The sequence below is a fragment of the Bombina bombina genome, chromosome 1 (genome assembly GCF_027579735.1).
Source record: "Bombina bombina isolate aBomBom1 chromosome 1, aBomBom1.pri, whole genome shotgun sequence".
NCBI classification, from domain to species: Eukaryota; Metazoa; Chordata; class Amphibia; order Anura; family Bombinatoridae; genus Bombina; species Bombina bombina.
Window position 1 is genome coordinate 655,496,580 of NC_069499.1, and position 18,825 is coordinate 655,515,404.

The 18,825-nt window shown below is 38.3% G+C and overlaps 1 protein-coding gene across 6 annotated transcripts in view; it reads right to left on the reverse strand.

Moving 5' to 3' along the window:
• Positions 1-260: 260 nt before the first annotated feature.
• The window catches only part of TENM1 (teneurin transmembrane protein 1), a 1,037,319-nt gene continuing 1,018,754 nt past the window's right edge, over positions 261-18,825 (reverse strand). For all 6 annotated transcript variants that reach the window (XM_053699127.1, XM_053699121.1, XM_053699124.1 and 3 more), the window contains 5 exons: positions 12,818-13,114; positions 11,014-11,401; positions 9,708-10,928; positions 6,104-6,246; positions 261-1,152 (listed from right to left, as the gene is read on the reverse strand). In XM_053699127.1, coding sequence (XP_053555102.1) covers positions 394-1,152; positions 6,104-6,246; positions 9,708-10,928; positions 11,014-11,401; positions 12,818-13,114 — 2,808 coding nt within the window. In that variant the 3' untranslated portion in view covers positions 261-393. The remainder of the gene's footprint in view (positions 1,153-6,103; positions 6,247-9,707; positions 10,929-11,013; positions 11,402-12,817; positions 13,115-18,825) is intronic.

The following is an 18,825-nucleotide window of genomic DNA, read 5'->3' on the forward strand; positions in this document are numbered from 1 at the left end:
ATGTCTAGAAGCTATATCATCACGTACGCTCTAGTTTCCAGAAAAAAGTGGCAACTTTGTAGTGCTTATAATGCAAGCGAAAATATTGAATACCGCTACACAAGAAAGAAGAAGCCTCACTGTCATTTTTAATCCTAAAAGCATCTTTGAGACCATCAACACCTTGCTCAGCATTGTGCTATAAGGTCCCCACTGATGCCAAACATGATGAAATTGTTAAAACTAACAATATTAAAATACCATCTTCTGTCACATTTAAAGGCAGTTGGATATGTTTTTTATATTTACATATACAGAGATCTGATCTAGAAAATCAATACAATAAATCATTTTATGTTTAAAAACAGGCAGTCTTTGGTGACGCAAAGGCAACGAGTTTATTTTGTTTGTTTGTTACCTCCTGACTATTTCGCTCTGTCTCATAAAGTGAATGTTGTTGGCACTATCAGAAAGTTCAAGATACTGTTCCACTGAAAGGACAAAATATCCATCATATCCTTGTACCTTTCCTGTACTTAAAAGCTGCTGTTTTTCTGCCTCTGTCCACACTCTTATGCCTTCTTCACCTTCCTGTAGTCTTTTCTGTTCCTTAGTCCAAGCCTGAGCTACTGCCCTCTGTCTCGCCAATTCTAACACATGATTTTTCTCCTCTTCTATGGTTGTTCCATAACGGACATTAAAGCACAAAAAGCCATGTTGAAGTTGGATATCTGCAAACCTTCTAGTTCTCCCATTGACCACAGATGTCATCTGGGACACAGTGACATTAACTCCATTTTCCAGAACACGTCCACTTCCAGTATTGCCGATGACAGACAAATCTTCCTCCAAAGACCCTAATTTAATGAAGTAGTGTGTATCTCGGCCTTCTACTGTAAAGTGTAAATCTTCCAGGTAATGAGCATTGTTTAAAATTGTTGCAATACGACGACTATCTTCGTTGGCCACTCCAATTATATCAGCAGTCACTATTCCATCTTTGATGGCAAACTTGATGCCTTTTCCAAAAACAGATGGAACTGCAGCAAACCTTGGATATTTAGAATTTCCAGTATATCTTCCTTCATTATATTTTGGGGCCATGGGAAGTTGGTCCAAGGAAATGAAGTTTCTCAGTTGTTTCTGTAGCTCACACTGAATACCAAGTATAGTCTAAAAAGACAGGACAAGAACCATTAAAAAAGAGTTAAAAAAAATCTTTGAAATAGGAAATTTATTAAGTACATGGTTTGCGTTAAAAGGGACATTCTAGCTTAAAATTCAGCCAGTGTGTGTCAGTTTTTAGTAGAAGTATTTTTGCAATTATTCTTGTAAAAAGTACCACTGTTTCATCTAGAGCTTTTACTGTGCAAGGGCATATGTAGATAAATAGCATGTCTGCTCAAACAGCTTGCAGTGACATGAGTCATCACTGAAGTGTCCACTTTCTGTTACATGTTGGATATAAATCAAAATGGTAATAATTAGGAAAAACCTTAACTTTGTTTAGTTACATAGTAGGAAAGCAATGAATATTGCAATCATGAGAATATATATTAAATATTGTAAATTTAAGATACAGTAAAGTCATGTTTATATATGCATACAAAATTAAAGTGACATGAAATTCAATTTTTTCTTTCATGATTCAGAGCACATGATTTCAAACAACTTTCCAATTTACTTCTATTAACTAATTTGTTTTGCTCTCTTGGTATTCTCGAAAAGGATACTTAGGTAGTCTCAGGAGCTGCTAATTGGTGGCTGCACATATATGCCTCATGTTGTTGGCTCACCCAATTCCTTCAGCTAGCTTCCAGTAGTGCATTGCTGCATCTTCAACAAAGGATGCCAAGAGAATAAAGCAAATTAGATAAGAGAAGTAAATCGGAAAGCTGTTAAATTGTATTCTCTAACTGAAATATGAAAGAAACATTTGGGTTTCATGTTCCTTTAAACACTGCATTCTAAAAGATCTGCATACCTTCGACTAGATTACGAGTTTTGCGGTAAGCTGAAAAAGCTTTTTCACTACCGCTGGTATTACTTGCAGGCTTAGGGGCACCGCACACTTTTTTGGACTTACCGCAAACCGACTTATGTAAACTTCGTAAACCCTTTTTTCTATGGGACTTCCATAGGGCTAGTATTACGAGTCTGTCCTGGGAGGCCAAAAAGTGAGCGGTACACCCTCTACCTCCAAGATTCCTAACGCATTCTAAAGTCAGTAGTTATGAGTTTTACACTACAACGCTGTAGCATAAAACTCATAACTAAAGTGCAAAAAAGTACACTAACAACCATAAACTACCTATTAACCCCTAAACCGAGACCCTCCCGCATCGCAAACACTATAATAAAATTTGTAACCCTAATCTGCCGCTACGGACATCACCGCCACTAGAATAAACATATTAACCCCTAAACCGCCGGACTCCCGCCTCGCAAACACTAGTTAAATATTATTAACCCCTAATCTGCCACCCCTAACATCGCCGCCACCTACATTATACTTATTAACCCCTACTCTTCCGCTCCGGACATCTCCACAACCTACATTATATTTATTAACCCCTAATCCGATGCCCCAACATTGCCGACACCTACCTACATTTATTAACCCCTAATCTGCCGTCCCCAACGTCGCCGCCACTATTCTAAATTTATTAACCCTTTAAACTTAAGTATAACCCTAACACCCCCTAACTTAAATATAATTTAAATAAATCTAAATAAAACCTGCAATTATTATCTAAATGAAATACTTACCTATAAAATAAACCCTAAGCTAGCTACAATATAACTAATAGTTACATTGTAGCTAGCTTAGGGTTTATTTTTATTTTACAGGCAAGTTTGTATTTATTTTAACTAGGTAGAATAGTTACTAAATAGTTATTAACTATTTAATAACTACCTAGCTAAAATAAATACAAATTGACCTGTAAAATAAAACCTAACCTATGTTACAATAACACCTAACACTACACTACAATTAAATAAATTACCTACGTTAAATACAATTAAATAAATTAAATTAGCTAAATCACAAACAAAACCCCACTAAATTACAGAAAATAAAAAAAACAAATTACAAGATCTTTAAACTAATTACACCTAATCTAATAGCCCTATCAAAATAAAAAAGCCCCCCCAAAATAAAAAAAACTCTAAACCAATCTAAACTATATATAGCCCTTAAAAGGGCCTTTTGCAGGGCATTGCCACAAAGAAATCAGCTCTTTTACCTGTAAAAAATAAATTAAAAAAACACCCAACAGTAAAACCCACCACCCACAACCAACCCCACAAATAAAAGCCTAACTAAAAAAATCTAAGCTCCCCATTGCCCTGAAAAGGGCATTTGTATGGGCATTGCCCTTAAAAGGGCATTTAGCTCTATTGCAGGCCCAAAGCCCTAACCTTAAAAATAAACCCACCCAATACACCCTTAAAAAAAATCCTAACACTAACCCCTGAAGATTCACTTACCGGGAGAAGTCTTAATCCAAGCGGCAAGATGTCCTCAAGGAAGCCAGCAGAAGTGGTCCTCCAGACGGGCAGAAGTGGTCCTCCAGATGGGCAGAAGTCTTCATCCAGATGGCATCTTCTATCTTCATCCTTCTGACACGGAGCGGCTCCATCTTTAAGACATCCGGCGCGGAGCATCCTCTTCAAATGACGTCTTCTTCGGAATGAATATCACTTTAAGTGATGTCATCCAGGATGGCGTCCCTTAGATTCCGATTGGCTGATAGAATTCTATCATCCAATCGGAATGAAGGTAGAAAAAATCCTATTGGCTGATGCAATCAGCCAATAGGATTGAGCTGGCATTCTATTGGCTGTTCCAATCAGCCAATAGAATGCAAGCTCAATCCTATTGGCTTATTGGATCAGCCAATAGGATTAAAGTTCAATCCTATTGGCTGATTGCATCAGCCAATAGGATTTTTTCTACATTAATTCCGATTGGCTGATAGAATTCTATCAGCCAATCGGAATCTAAGGGACGCCATATTGGATGATGTCACTTAAAGTGATATTCATTCCGAGCAAGACATCTCCGCGTTGGAATGATGAAGATAGAAGATGCAGTCTGGATGAAGACTTCTGACCGTCTGGAGGACCACTTCTGCCGGCTTCCTTGAGGACATCTTGCCGCTTGGATGAAGACTTCTCCCGGTAAGTGAATCTTCGGGGGTTAGTGTTAGGATTTTTTAAGGGTATATTGGGTGGGTTTATTTTTTAGGTTAGGGCTTGGGCCTGCAATAGAGCGAAATGCCCTTTTAAGGGCAATGCCCATCCAAATGACCTTTTCAGGGCAATGGGGAGCTTAGTTTTTTTTAGTTAGGCTTTTATTTGGGGGGTTGGTTGTGTGGGTGGTGGGTTTTACTGTTGGGGGGGGTTGGTTGTATTTTTTTTTTTTTTTACAGGTAAAAGAGCTGATTTCTTTGGGGCAATGCCCTGCAAAAGGCCCTTTTAAGGGCTATTGATAGTTTAGTTTAGGCTAGGGTTTTTTTTTTTTTTTTTGGGGGGGCTTTTTTATTTTGATAGGGCTATTAGATTAGGTGTAATTAGTTAAAAGATCTGTAATTTGTTTTTTTATTTTCTGTAATTTAGTGGGGTTTTTTTTGTGATTTAGCTAATTTAATTTAATTTGTTTAATTGTATTTAATTTAGGTATTTATTTAATTGTAGGGTTAGGTTATGTGTTAGTGTAATTTAGGTTAGGTTTTATTTTACAGGTCAATTTGTATTTATTTTAGCTAGGTAATACAAACTTGCCTGTAAAATAAAAATAAACCCTAAGCTAGATACAATGTAACTATTAGTTATATTGTAGCTATCTTAGGGTTTATTTTATAGGTAAGTATTTAGTTTTAAATAGGAATAATTTAGTTAATTATAGTAATTTTATTTAGATATATTTAAATTATATTTAAGTTAGGGGGTGTTAGGGTTAGACTTAGATTTAGGGGTTAATACATTTAATATAGTGGCGGCAACGTTGGGGTCGGCAGATTAGGGGTTAATAAGTGTAGGTAAGCTGTGGCGACATTGGGGGTGGAAGATTAGGGGTTCATAAATATAATGTAGGTTTCGGCAATGTTGGGGGCAGCAGATTAGGGGTTAATAAGTATAATGTAGGTGACAGCGGTGTCCGGAGCGGCAGATTAGGGGTTAATAAGTATAATGTAGGTGTCAGCGATGTCGGGGCGGTAGATTAGGGGTTAATAAGTGTAAGATTAGGGGTGTTTAGATTCGGGGGTTCATGTTAGAGTGTTAGGTGTAAACATAAAATGTGTTTCCCCATAGGAATCAATGGGGCCGCGTTACTGAGATTTACGCTGCTTTTTGGCAGGTGTTAGACTTTTTCTCAGCCGGCTCTCCCCATTGATGTCTATGAGGAAATCGTGCACGAGCACGTAAAACCAGCTCACTGCTGACTTAAACAGTGCTGGTATTGGAGTGCGGTATGGAGCACAATTTTGCTCTATGCCCACTTCTTGCCTTTTGCCGCCGGGTTTGTAAAAACCCGTAATACCAGCGCTGAAGGTAAGTGAACGGTGAGAAAAAACTGCACGGTAGCACTGCATAGCTCATAACGCAAAACTCGTAATCTAGCCGAAAGTAAATTAAAGCACTTAAAACAACTGTCAGTTTGTGCCAATTAGGCACAGATATATATATATATATATATATATATATATATATATATATATATATATATATATATATATATATATATGTATATATATATAAATAAAGCAGTATATAGGATGGTAAGTGTTTGAGTAAAAATCTGGAAATATATGTATTGAAAATACATTGCAATATTTCCCCCCCTATGCATAATAACAATTTTATGGGGAATTAAATTGTGAGTTTAATGACTCTTTAGGATAAATCTTTGTTGCTCACCTTAAAACCAATTTAGTCTTATGATATGCAAAAGTATTGAGGTTATGTAAAATAATATTCACAACAAACGCATTGCCACAGCAGTACAATTTTGATAACATTACACACACCAAGTTAATATATTTCTTTTTTGCAATATGAGTTATATCATAGATAGAATGTAGATATAAATGTATATTATTTGCATCAATATACCAACCTTTCCAGGATCCCACTCCTGGGTTTTGGTTTGGAGCTGTGATAACTCATAGGTTGATTCAAAGCCCTTTGCTTCTGATTTGGGAAATCCTGGTAGGACATTATGCAGTTGAAATCCAAAAAGTTCGAGCCAACTTCCAATATCTAGATTGCAAACGAGGAAAACATATTACTAAAAAAGATATAGGGCTCAATTACAAGTGGATCACAACATATAGGGGCCTATTTAATAACGTGCGAGTGGACATGATCCGATATTGCGGATCATGTCCGCTGCACATCAATAAATGCAGACAGCATACGCTGTCACCATTTATAAGTGCACAAGCAGTTTTTGTGAACTGCTTGTGCAATGTCATCCCCCACAGATTTGCGGCCAATCGGCCGCTAGCAGGAGGTGGCAATCAACCTGATCGTATTGGATCGGTTTGACTTCCGGCGATGTCTGTCCACCGCCTCAGAGCGGCAGACAGGTTATGGAGCAGCGGTCTTTAGACCGCTGCTTCATAACTTGTGTTTCTGGCGAGCCTGAAGGGCTCTAAGCTCCATACAGAGCTTGATAAATATGCCCCATTGTGCAAAGAACAATGCAAATTTGGTATTGTAAGAGGATGGTTTAAAAAAATCTAACCAAAGCATCTTAATGTGGCCCGAGCATCCTATACTTTTAACATATAGCGCAGGGGGCACTTTTAGCGTGCTTATTGCACTCATATTATAACTGGTGAGTTAAAGGGGCAGTCTACAACTAACATGTTATTTTTTAAAAAGATAAATAACACCTTTACTACGCATTCCCTAGCTTTGCACAAACAGCATTGTTATAGTAAAGGGATAGTGTACAATCATTTCCATATAACTGCATGTAATAGACAATACTATAAAGAACAATATGCACAAATACTGATCTAAAAATCCAGTATAAAACCTTTTAAAAACTTCTTAGAAGCTCCCAGTTTAGCACTGTGGATGAGGTTAGGCTGGGACACCCAGTGAAAGGGTCTGGGAAAACAAGAATAGCAGCCCCCCCCCCCCCCTTCCCTGCATATAGGGAGCCAGCAGGAGTCTGTAAACACATGCATACATCTGACACTGTGGGGCTTGGTTAGGAGCCTGAAAATCATCCCAATGGTATTAAAAATAAGCAAAACTATACATTATCACAAAAACTCTCCCAGATGGGCTATATAAATGGATCTTCTACAAAACAATTATGCAAAGAAAAATATAGTGTACAATGTCCCTTTAATATAATTTAGAACATTTAAACCACTACATTTCTGCCTGTTTCTAAGCCACTACAGACAGCCTGTTATCACATGAATTTTTGTTAGCTTTCACAAGAGACTGCTAATTCATGTGTGCTATATAGATAACATTGTGCTCACTCCCGTGAAGTTGTGCCAGACACAGCACTAAATGGATAAAATGCAAGTCAATAGATAATAAATAAATAGCCATGTGATAAGGGGGCTGTCAGAAAAGGCTTAGGTACAAGGTAATCAAAGTATAAAAAAATCAAAGTATATTTATATAACCATTGGCTGTGCAAAACTGGGGAATAGGTAGTAAAATACAATTTTTTTGTCCCTTTAAAGAGACACAATTATCAAAATTAAGTTTCATGATTTAAATAAAGCATGCAAGTTAAAAAAAAAAAAACCATTTCAATTTATGTCCATTATCAAAATATGCACATTCTTGTTATATGTACACTTTTTGAGGCTGCACTGTATATAATATAGTATATGCATTTTGTGAATAGCTGATGGCTGTCACATGCTACAGGCAGAGGGAAACCCAATTTAACCAGAAAATATTCTCCTGCTCATTTCAAAATCAAAGTAAGCACTATTGCATTGTCTTTTTATTATGTATGTTTCAGTTATTACATTTTTCTGTGCACCCCCTTATAAGTCTATTATGAGAGGGATCTAGCACATCGACACCAACAAACATGTAGATGTTATGCACCCTAGACTATTGCTTGAGTGATAACAAATAGCCTTGGATAATGACTAGCTAACATGTCTGAATCTGGCTCTTGTCACTTATAAATCAATCAATGACCTGTACAATTAACAATTTTATAGGCTTTTGTGTCATTTCACAATCAACATTTTTATACGCCCCAGAATTTCATTGCGGTTATATGTAATCGTTCTGATGTGTGTGTTTGAATTGTGCATGAGTTTAAAAGTGAAACTGATTTCAAAAAAGGGATAAAAATGGTTAAAATGTAAAAACTCTAAGGGGCATATTTATCAAGCTCCGTGTTTCTGGCGAACCTTCAGAAAACACAAGTTATGAAGCTCGCCAACAAGTTATACAAGCTTGCCAGAAACACAAGTTATGAAGCAGCGGTCTAAAGACCGCCGCTTCATAACTTGTCCGCCTGCTCTGAGGAGGCAGACAGAACTCAATCCGATCCAATATGATCAAGTTGATTGACACCCCCTGCTAGCGGCCGATTGGCCACAAATCTGCAGGGGGCGGTATTGCACCAGCAGTTCACCAGAACAGCTGGTGCAATGATAAATGCAGACAGCTTACACTGTTGGCATTTATCGATGTGCGGCGGACATGATCCACAATATCGGATCATGTCCGCTCGCACGTTCAGAATTAGGCCCCTAAAAGTCATGTTAAAAGATGCTGGTATGGTGATTACTGGTGGATTGTTGTCAACCTGTACCCATGTGGCACGAACACTCTTTTAAGTGGTTGAACAGTTGTGTGTTGTTAGGTTTTCACAAGTATTGGTATAGATTTGATTTTTAAAAGCCATGCAAATGGCTTTGCATGACAGTTTGATTGGAACATCAAATCTAAAGAAAACATTTCTGAATAGGATATTGAGTATAATACTGAAGATCAAAGCTTATTATTCTGGGTTTTAGGATATCCCAAAAGAAAATGTTGCTTTACTTTGCTCTCTATGTTGTGGGAGTATCTGTAACCATCTGATAATTTCAAATACTTATTTGTAAAGTAAATCCTATTTTTTGTGAGAAACCACTTGAGATGCAAAAGACTAGATTCACTAAGAGTTCAAAATACATCCACATCTCACCTCCATTTCCTATGTGAAGCGGATTTACTAGGATTTGCTGAGCTACATGTGCTTTAGTGACTGAACCCTGTTGGAGTATAATCTGTTTTCTCTCATTGTGGAACTTTTATGAATTCCAGCAAAAAATAGCTATGGGACTTAGGGAAGCACTTTGGCCACTTAAAAGACCATTAAATATAGTAGAATTGCATAACAAACAAATAATAAAAAATACAATGAAATAGCACTTAGTCTGAATTTGGAATTAGGAGTAGATTTTTTTTCTGAAAAATGTAAAGTTAGCTCAATTTTCCTTCCCCCTATATCATGTGAAAGTCATCGGTCAATCATAAAATGCATATACGTACATTTGCATGCACCAGTATTACAAAGTGGAAGCGCAAATATTGATTTAGCAAAAGCGATATTTTTCGCTTCATTTGTGGCCCTAAATGAGCTAGGGTTTTCAAGGTATTTCATGTAAAACAATTACAGAGCATCTCTGGGATTTAAGAAAAATATACTGAAATCTGCATAGCAACATAACTTTTACCTGTGGTATACTGGGTGACATCCTGTGTCCTTCCAACTGGGTAGTTATTTTCAAATGAGTACAAGTTAAAAGGTTTTGGGTTGTTGTTGAGTTTATTCCAAATATGGTGATTAGGTGTTGCCCATCGCCCAGCAACAACATCATAATCTCTCTGTCCAAGGTGTACAAGCTTGGTTAAAGAGTCATAGAGTCCTCCATAAAATCCAATGATAACCTCAAAATCAGGATTGGTATCTTGATAAATATCTCCAAATGGGGTGTACAGGATTTCCTTAATGACTTGTCCTCGACTGCTGAACACTGCAAGCGGTGTTCCTGTGTTGTCACAAGCAACATAATATTCTTCTCCACTACTCAATTCCATGGCAATAAGATGACCTTGAAGATCATAATATAGTGATGTTATCTCTGAACTGGTGTGATTGTACAAATGAGTGACTCTTATTGGATTTGCTAAGTCTGCATAAAAAAATTGTAGGTGAGATCCCATGTTTGACTTGCTGGCAACACGCCTCCCTAGTCCATCATACCTATATTGCACATTCCAGCCAGAGACTTTATTATAAGCCTTGCTCAAAAGACCATTTGAGTTGTATTCAAATATATCGTTACCTCGTTGTCTGAGAAATCCATCATCATCCATTTTGTACTGAATTTCACCCAGTCTTGTAATGCGATCTCCAAGATCATATCTCAGTGGGGTTAGACGGGCACTATTTCCATGACTTAGCAAGTTTATGTTTCCATTTAGATCATAACTATAACGCCATTGCGGTTTGTCATTAACGGATACAGTCTGAAGTTGGCTGTCAGGATCATATTCATAAAAATATCTGGTTATATTGGCATCTACACCTACTCTTATGTCACATATAACCATCCGACCCATATTATCATACTGAACAGTCATCCAGTAAGCAATAGCCTTTAGTATTTCATACTGGACTTCAATAACTTGACCACTAGAACTAAAAATCTTGGTATGTTTCATCATAGTAGTCGTGATGACTTGATTTAAATCATAATTAATGACACTAAATTTTCCAAACTGTTCAGTCCTTCCTGAGACATCAACATATCGATATAAGTCTATGGGAAGAGGGGTCTCATTTATCATGGCTTGCATACTTGTAACTCGGAAGTTGTTATAGCTATAGTCAAATCTGGCATTCACAAGGCCTTCTTCACTGAATCTAAAGATCTGTCGTCCAATCAGGGGACCTAATTAGGTAATAAAGAAAAAAATATTCAGAAATGTATTTTTATAAGCAGAGTAAGTATTCTCAGCTCAAATAATTACACCTACCTGTTTGTCTATATCTAATAGTACATATGAAACCCTCATGCATCAGATGTATTGTTTTAATGACTCCAGATGATTCCTCATAAGTAAACGAGACTTGAGTGGTATCATAGAGAATTTCAGAAAGCCGTGATTGTTTGGTATATTTGTATAAAACTCTACGTCCCGTTCCTAGATACAATGTCTGTAGGAGTCGGCCATCACCACTGAAATCTTGAATAAAAGAGCCACTGCTATCTGGTGGGCTATAAATATTTCGATAATATCCAACAGAAAGCATTGTTTGCAAGCCATGTCGCATCATGTTAGGCATTGTAACAGAAGAAAGGTAGTCTGAATGGTCAAATTCAAAGATGTAACGCCGTTGGCTATGCAGGTGAAGGTTGATTATCTAAAAGGAAAATAAGTTAATATTTTTGTTACACATGACATTTTATAGCAACATCATTATTTTACTGTATGGACCACATAGAATTGAGGGAGTGGTAATTCCATGATGTTTCAGACAGTAAAATAATTCCTTAAAGGGACATTACTAATCAATGATTCATATAGGGCATGTAATTTTAAACAACTTTACAATTTACTTTTATCATTAAATTTGCTTTGCTCTCTTAGTATTCTTAGTTGAAACCTAAACTTGGTAGGCTCATATGCTAATTTCTAAGCCCTTGAAGGCCGCCTCTTAAATGAACGTAGCCGACAGTTTTTAACAGCTAGAGGGCATTGTTTCATTTGTGCTTTATAGATAACATTGTGCTCACGACCGTGGAGTTACCTATGCGAGGGCACTGATTGACTAAAGTGCAAGTCTATCAAAAAACTGAAATAAGTCGGCAGTCTGCAGAGGCTTAGATACAAGGTAATCACAGAGGTAAAAAGTTTAGTAATATAACCGTGTTGGTTATACAAAACTGGGGAATAGGTAATAAAGGGATTATCTATCTTTTGAAACAATAACAATTCTGGAGAAGACTGACGCTTTAAGAAATTAACTTTACATTACGAATACCAAAAGATCACATTTATAAATATAAAATATTATATATAAAATAATGTCTCATTGTGAATAAATAGAGTGACCCAAGTGGGTTCTTATACTTAGTTATAAGGAGCAAAATTCTGGGACAAGGGAGGCATTTACCCTCATCTTATACGCACATGCAAACAACCATAGCTAATGTTATCGTTAGACTACATATAATAGGCCTAAGATTACTGGAAATACAAGTATGACAAAAATACAGTATTTTTAAAATAGGTAATAAAATGTTCAATCTCATAACACTGTGGGGCCTATTTATCAAAGTGCGGATCAGGTCCGCAAGACCTCGCTTTCCGCATTTAACATTGCACCAGCAGCTCACAAGCTTGATAAATGGGCCCCTCTAAATCCATTAATAGAAGGATGCACAATACACTGAGAGTTTGTGTGATATAATTAGGGCTTTTAAGTTCATGCTTTAAGTGAATGGAGCAACAAAGAAAAAATGTTATTCTAACAAAGATATAGAAATTATCTGCTTTGTTGGTTAGCAATATTTCAGAACAAAAGAGAAGTAGAAATGATTCAGTTTGTTGGCTAATAATCTTATTATTGTGCAGGTAAGATGACTAATATCTATTATTCCACCATTCTATTTAAAATGCCTATCAAGTTAATGCATCTAGAATGTACATAATTACATAATTTGCTTCACCACATTATTCATAGCAGTAAAAATAGTATGTTAAATAACTCAGCAATACTTTTAGAATTCTATTAAAAAAAATACACAGCTTTCACCAAATTGACTGACAAATCTACCTTTTCTAAGTAAGTGTAGCTCCATATTTTTCCATCAGCCCAAGTTCTTGAAACCATTTTTCCATTTTGGTCGTACTCCATTTTCTCATGCCAGGTTCCTCTTTGAATGGAGGTTACAAGTCCAGTAGGTGAATAAGTGATATTGACATCATGGTACTTGCTGCTTGGTGACCACTGGATTGGATGTCCAGTTTTATCATACAGAATTCTAAGGGTAAATTTCCGGTGGTCATCATAGATCTTTCCAGTTCTGGTGACATGATCAAAATCAATGGACAATAAATTCCTGTTGTGGGCCTATAAAATGAGAACATACAAATAGACATGAATGTATGAACTATGTGTATTAACTATGTTCTACATGGTGGTAAAAATTAACCCATATAGACAATGAAGAACATGGGTACACATACAGTATATCGGGTAATGATATACCTCTTCTAGTGCTAGCAAAAATCTTAAAATAAAGTCGTTTTTAGTGAATACTAATTGGAAATTTACCAAGTCAAACAAATATCGCCATATTAGAAGGCATGGTTTCAAAATTGTAAACCTAATAATTCTTTAACTTGCAATTCCAGCTTAGTGAGCGGTCCCATGAAGCAGTTCTGCTTTAAATGAAATACTGGCATAGTGAACTGTAGATATACATTCCAGTTAATGTGGGCATTTGCAATTAAATCCCTCAAAGCACACTGGCTGATAGACCCCTTATATGGAGGCATTGCCTTGTAAATGTAATGTTTTCCCAATTAGCCATTTTACCTTCTAGGGTGAAATTTCAATACTGTAGTAATGAATACAGAAAAGCTACGTAAACATGCGACAGTGGTAGAAATTAACCTCCTCATGGAGGGTGAGAGAGAAATGGAGTGAGACCAGAGGAATTGTTCTCCAGCAACTTTGAATACAATTAAAACTTAAAGGGCTATTCCAGCCATAATTGAAATCCACATTGGTGCATTTCGGTATTGAACAGAAGTAATATTGTAATATACATGCATTAGCAAAAATGCTTCTAATAAAAGCTATAGCTGTTTCAAAAGTGAATTTAAGTATGCACCGTACACCAGCATTTTAAACATAGCACTTGCTCAGAGAGCCTAAGCTGAACGTACCATCTGGTAATGACTCCATTTATTAATTGCTGACATGATACAAGCCCCAGTCATGCTCTGAGCAGCTACATTATTTAAAATGTGGGTGCAGTGACAATATCTAGCTATGCTTCACATGCACAAGCAGAGAAAAATATTAACACAAACACAGTGATAACTTTTACTATAAGCATTTTTGCTAATACATGTATATTTGGATACATTCTAATGCATTCGTTTTGGATTCATTCAGATTCATTCATTTGGTGGGATGTGCTGTGTATTAGACTAGTATTATGTACTGTAATATTAGGTGTAACCCATAGCAGAATGATATAACCTAATATACTGTACAGTACTAGTGTAATTGTGATTACTCCATGGCCATCCAAAGGTAACGAATAAATCCAAACTAATTTGGATTTGTTAGTTTCGGTGCTACGGTAATTTGGAAATTGGAATCGATCCGAAGCTCCGAATTTGAGAAATTCGTACGAATTTCGATTCGGAACGAAATGAAACACACATGTCTAATTTAAATTTTGACTGGAATGTCCCTTTAAGATTTCTCAGAATTGCACAGTCAGCATCCATTTTACTGACTATTGAATTAGATCCCCTCAGAGAGAGTCCACTGCTCCCGTCCGTTTCTCCGAAGGGCGGACCTAAATTTAATTATCTTCTTCTGGCACCATTTATACCCTGATATTTCTCAAACTGTTTCCATGTTCCCTTGGCAGAATGACTGGGGGATGAGGGGAGTGGGTGAGGTATTTAAGCCTTTGGCTGGGGTGTCTTTGCCTCCTCCTGTTGGCCAGGTTCTTAATTCCCACAAGTAATGAATGAAGCTGTGAAATATTCTCCCACAAATGGAAATTAAATTATCAGGTAAGCTTAATTTATGTTTTCCAAGTAAATTCACGTGTTTTCTCTACTTTATTTTTAAAAGATCTGTTGTGTGATACTTCTCCAAGATCGAGATTGACATATTAAAGGCTCTATGTCTAAGAGGGGAATTAATAATGCATTTAAAAATTTATGTTTTCAAATTGAATGCAGGGGTCTAAAAATCTCTGGAATATAACTACAAAGTTATATGTGTCTTATAATAATATAATAATGTAATTAAAACAAATATATACATACAGTATATACATAACATAATTTATGTTTTCCATCTTCAAGCTCTAGAGTACACTGAATGAAGAAAACGGGAGGGTAAAAGGAGGTAGACCCTATACTGAGGGCACCACAGCCTGCAGAACCTTTCCCAAAACATCAAAATTGTAAAACGTTGCAAAAGAATGTAAAGACGACCAGGTGGCTGCCTTACAAAACTGCTTCATAGAAGTCTCATTCTTAAAGGCCCAAGAAGAGGCCTCTAGTTGAATGAGCCATAATCCTCAGAGGAGGCTTATGAACCACTGTCTCATGCGAAACGGAGGACCCTCCTCGCCAAAAATATAAGGAAGTCGAAGAGGCCCTCTGCTTCCCGGAAAAAGAACAAACAGAGAAAGAAGTTTGTCTAAATTCCTACATGACCTGAAGATAGGACTTCAAGGCACAAACCACATCCACAATTACATTGAAATGAACCACAATCTCTTGATTAATGTTGCGAATTGACAAAACCTAACTTGGTTCTAAGAACAACCTTATCACCATGGAAAGCTAGATAAGGAGGGACACATTGCAAGGCAGTAATTACAGATACTCTGTGCGCAGAAGCCAGTAGAAAAGGAACCATCCAAGACAATATTATAATGTCTACTTCATGCATAGACTTCAACGGAGCCTGTGCAAAACAAGATTCAAACTCCAAGGAGGAGAAATAGATCTAAACACAGGTCTGATCCTAGCAGAGCCTTAACAAGTGACTGCACATCAGGAAGCTCAGCGAACCTCTTGTGCAGTAACACAGACAGGGCCGAAATCTGCCCCTTTCAGGAGACTTGCAGAAAAGCCCTTCATCCTGGAGAACAGAATAAGTAGGTCCTCCACACCTTATGATAGATGCGACGAGCAACCAGCTACAAGCTTAAATGAGAGTAAAAATAACACTCTCAGAAACCCCTCTCTTGGCTAGGACTAAGCATTCAAGCTCCACGCAGTCAGCCTCAGAGACATAGATATAGATGAACAAAGAGACCTTGGTCAGCAGATCCCTGTGACAAGGTAACTTCTAAGGAGGAGATAACGACATCCCACTAGTCCAGGAACCATATCCTTTGCGGCCAAGAAGGAACAATCAGTGTCACTGATGCCTGCTTAATTCGAGCCTCTACACTAGGAAGTAGAGGTAACGGCCGTAAAAGATAAATTAGATTGAACCTCTAAGGCCCTGCTAATGCATCTGTTAGCTCCGCCTGAGGATCCCTGTACCTCGACCCATATTTGGGTAACTTGGTAATGAGACGTCATAAGATCTTTCTCTAGCAAATTTCCTCAAACACTCGGGATGGAGAGACCAATCCCCTGGATTAAAGTATTGTCTGCTTGAGGAAATTTGCTTCCCAGTTGTCCACACCGGAATGTGGATCTCTGACAGCGAACAAATGTGGGTCTCTGCCCACTCCAGAATCCGAGATACTTCCCTCATAGCTAGGGAGCTACTCATTCCCCCCTGAACATTGATGTAAGCCACCGAAGATATATTATCTGATTGGAAACTGATAAACTGGGACGAACCCAGCAGAGGACAATCCTTCAGAGCATTGTATATTGCCCGAATATCCAAAATGTGATAGGGAAGGAGCCTTTCCTCCTGAGTCTATAGGCCCTGTGCCTTCCTGGCACCCCAAATAGCTCCCCATCCTGACATACTCGCAATCGTAGTCACAATCACCCAGGATGGTCTTGAGACGGACATCCCTTGCAAAAAAAAACAAGAGAGTGATTCTCTCGATTGGTTGTCCATAGAAATCTGTTGAGACAGATACAAATGATCGCCGTTCCACTGCTTCAGCATGCACAGTTGCAACAGTCTGAGGTGAAACCTGGCAAAGGAAATTATGTCCATGCTGGACACTATGAGACCAATCACCTCCATACACCGAGCCACAGATGGCCTTAAGGCGGTCTAGAGGGCAAGACATGTAAAGCAACGTCCCTGGTCTGTTAGAAATGTTCTCATGTCCATGGAGACTATTATAGTACCCAAGATTTCTACCCTGGTACTTGAAACAAGAGAACTCTCCCTAGATTTATCTTCCATCCATGGGATCGAAGAAGACAGAGGAAAGATTCCGAATGGTCCACTCTCCGAAAAACTTCTTGGAGAATGCTGTGTTAGTCGGGAATCAAACCCAGGTCAACTACTTGGAAGGTAGCTATGCTCACCACTATACCAGCTAGACCAAATAGAAGACCAATAAACTGGAAATGCTGGTCCAGGAATGCAAAACTTAGGAACTGGAAGTGGTCCTTGAGGATTGGTACATGAAGGGAGCATCCTTCAGATCTATCATGATCATGAACTCCCCTTCTCGAACGAGGGGAAGAATGGACCTATTGTCTCCCTCTTGAATGAGGGGACATTTAAAAACTTGTTTAAGCACTACAGGTCCAAATTGGACAGAAAGGTCCCTCCTTCTTTGGAACCACAAAAAGGTTTGAATAGTATCTCAAACTTCTCACTGCGATAGGCACCGGGACAATAACTCCTAAGAGGACAGATCCCATATGCACCTCAGAAAGGCTTCCCTCCTTTCTGGTCAGAAAGACAGGAGAGAAAGGAGGAACTTCTCTTGGGTGGCTGCTATCTTGTTACCCTGAGCTATGACCTCCAGGACCCATGGATCCTGCACGTCCCTGAACCAAGCAACTGAAAAGAGTGACAGTCTGCTCCCTACACGATCCAGAAGAGGCCCGAGGACCACCCGTTCATGCCAACTTAGACTCGGAGGTCTTCTTGCTCTGCTTGGATTTATTCCAGGACTGAGCCAGCTTCCAAGAGCTCTTGTTTGACAGTCTGCTCCCTACACGATCCAGAAGAGGCCCGAGGACCACCCGTTCATGCCAACTTAGACTCGGAGGTCTTCTTGCTCTGCTTGGATTTATTCCAGGACTGAGCCAGCTTCCAAGAGCTCTTGTTTGGTCAGGCTTAGTGGAGGATTGCTGACATGGGCTTTATAAAAATGAAAAAAAACAAAAATTGTCCCTTAGGTTAATTCATATTCTCTTGCGGTAGAAGGGCCCCTTGCCCCCTGTGACTGTGGAGATAATTGAGTCCAGACCTGAACCAAACAAAATCATTCCCTTAAAGGGGAAAGAAAGAAGTCAAAACTTAGAAGTCATATCCGCGGACCATGACTACAGCCAGAGCCTGACGGGCCTGAACAGAAAAAATTGAAGTCTTAGCATTTAGGCGAATAATCTGCCTAATAGCATCACAGATAAAAGAATTAGCAACCCTCAAGGCTGTAAATCTTTCCTGAGTAACATCGAGGGAACCCCTGATCAATCCTATAAGGAGTCACACCAGAATGTAGTTTCTCCAACAACCGCGGCAACGGCCGCCTCCGGTTGAAACAAATATCTTGTATGTTGAAACAACTTTCTTAACAGAGTTTCCATCCTTTATCCATGGGCTCTTAAAATAAAGAGCTATCCTCAACCGGGATAGATATACGTTAGCAAAGGTGAAGACAGCGCCATCCTTTTTAAGAACGGAATCTCACAACTCCATTGAGAGTCCAGGACTGGGAACAATTTGTTAAAAGGAGAAGAGAGGAACAATCCAGTCCAACAATCCAGTCCCATTCATTCTTAATAATGTTCGCCATCTAACAGGAGCAGGGAAGGATAAGGTACCACCCTGTCCTCAAACTCTATCCAATTTAGGAATCATAGGCTCCTCAGGCAATTTGGCCTCTGGAACCACTGAAGTCTGGTTCCTCCTCAGCTGGAGGT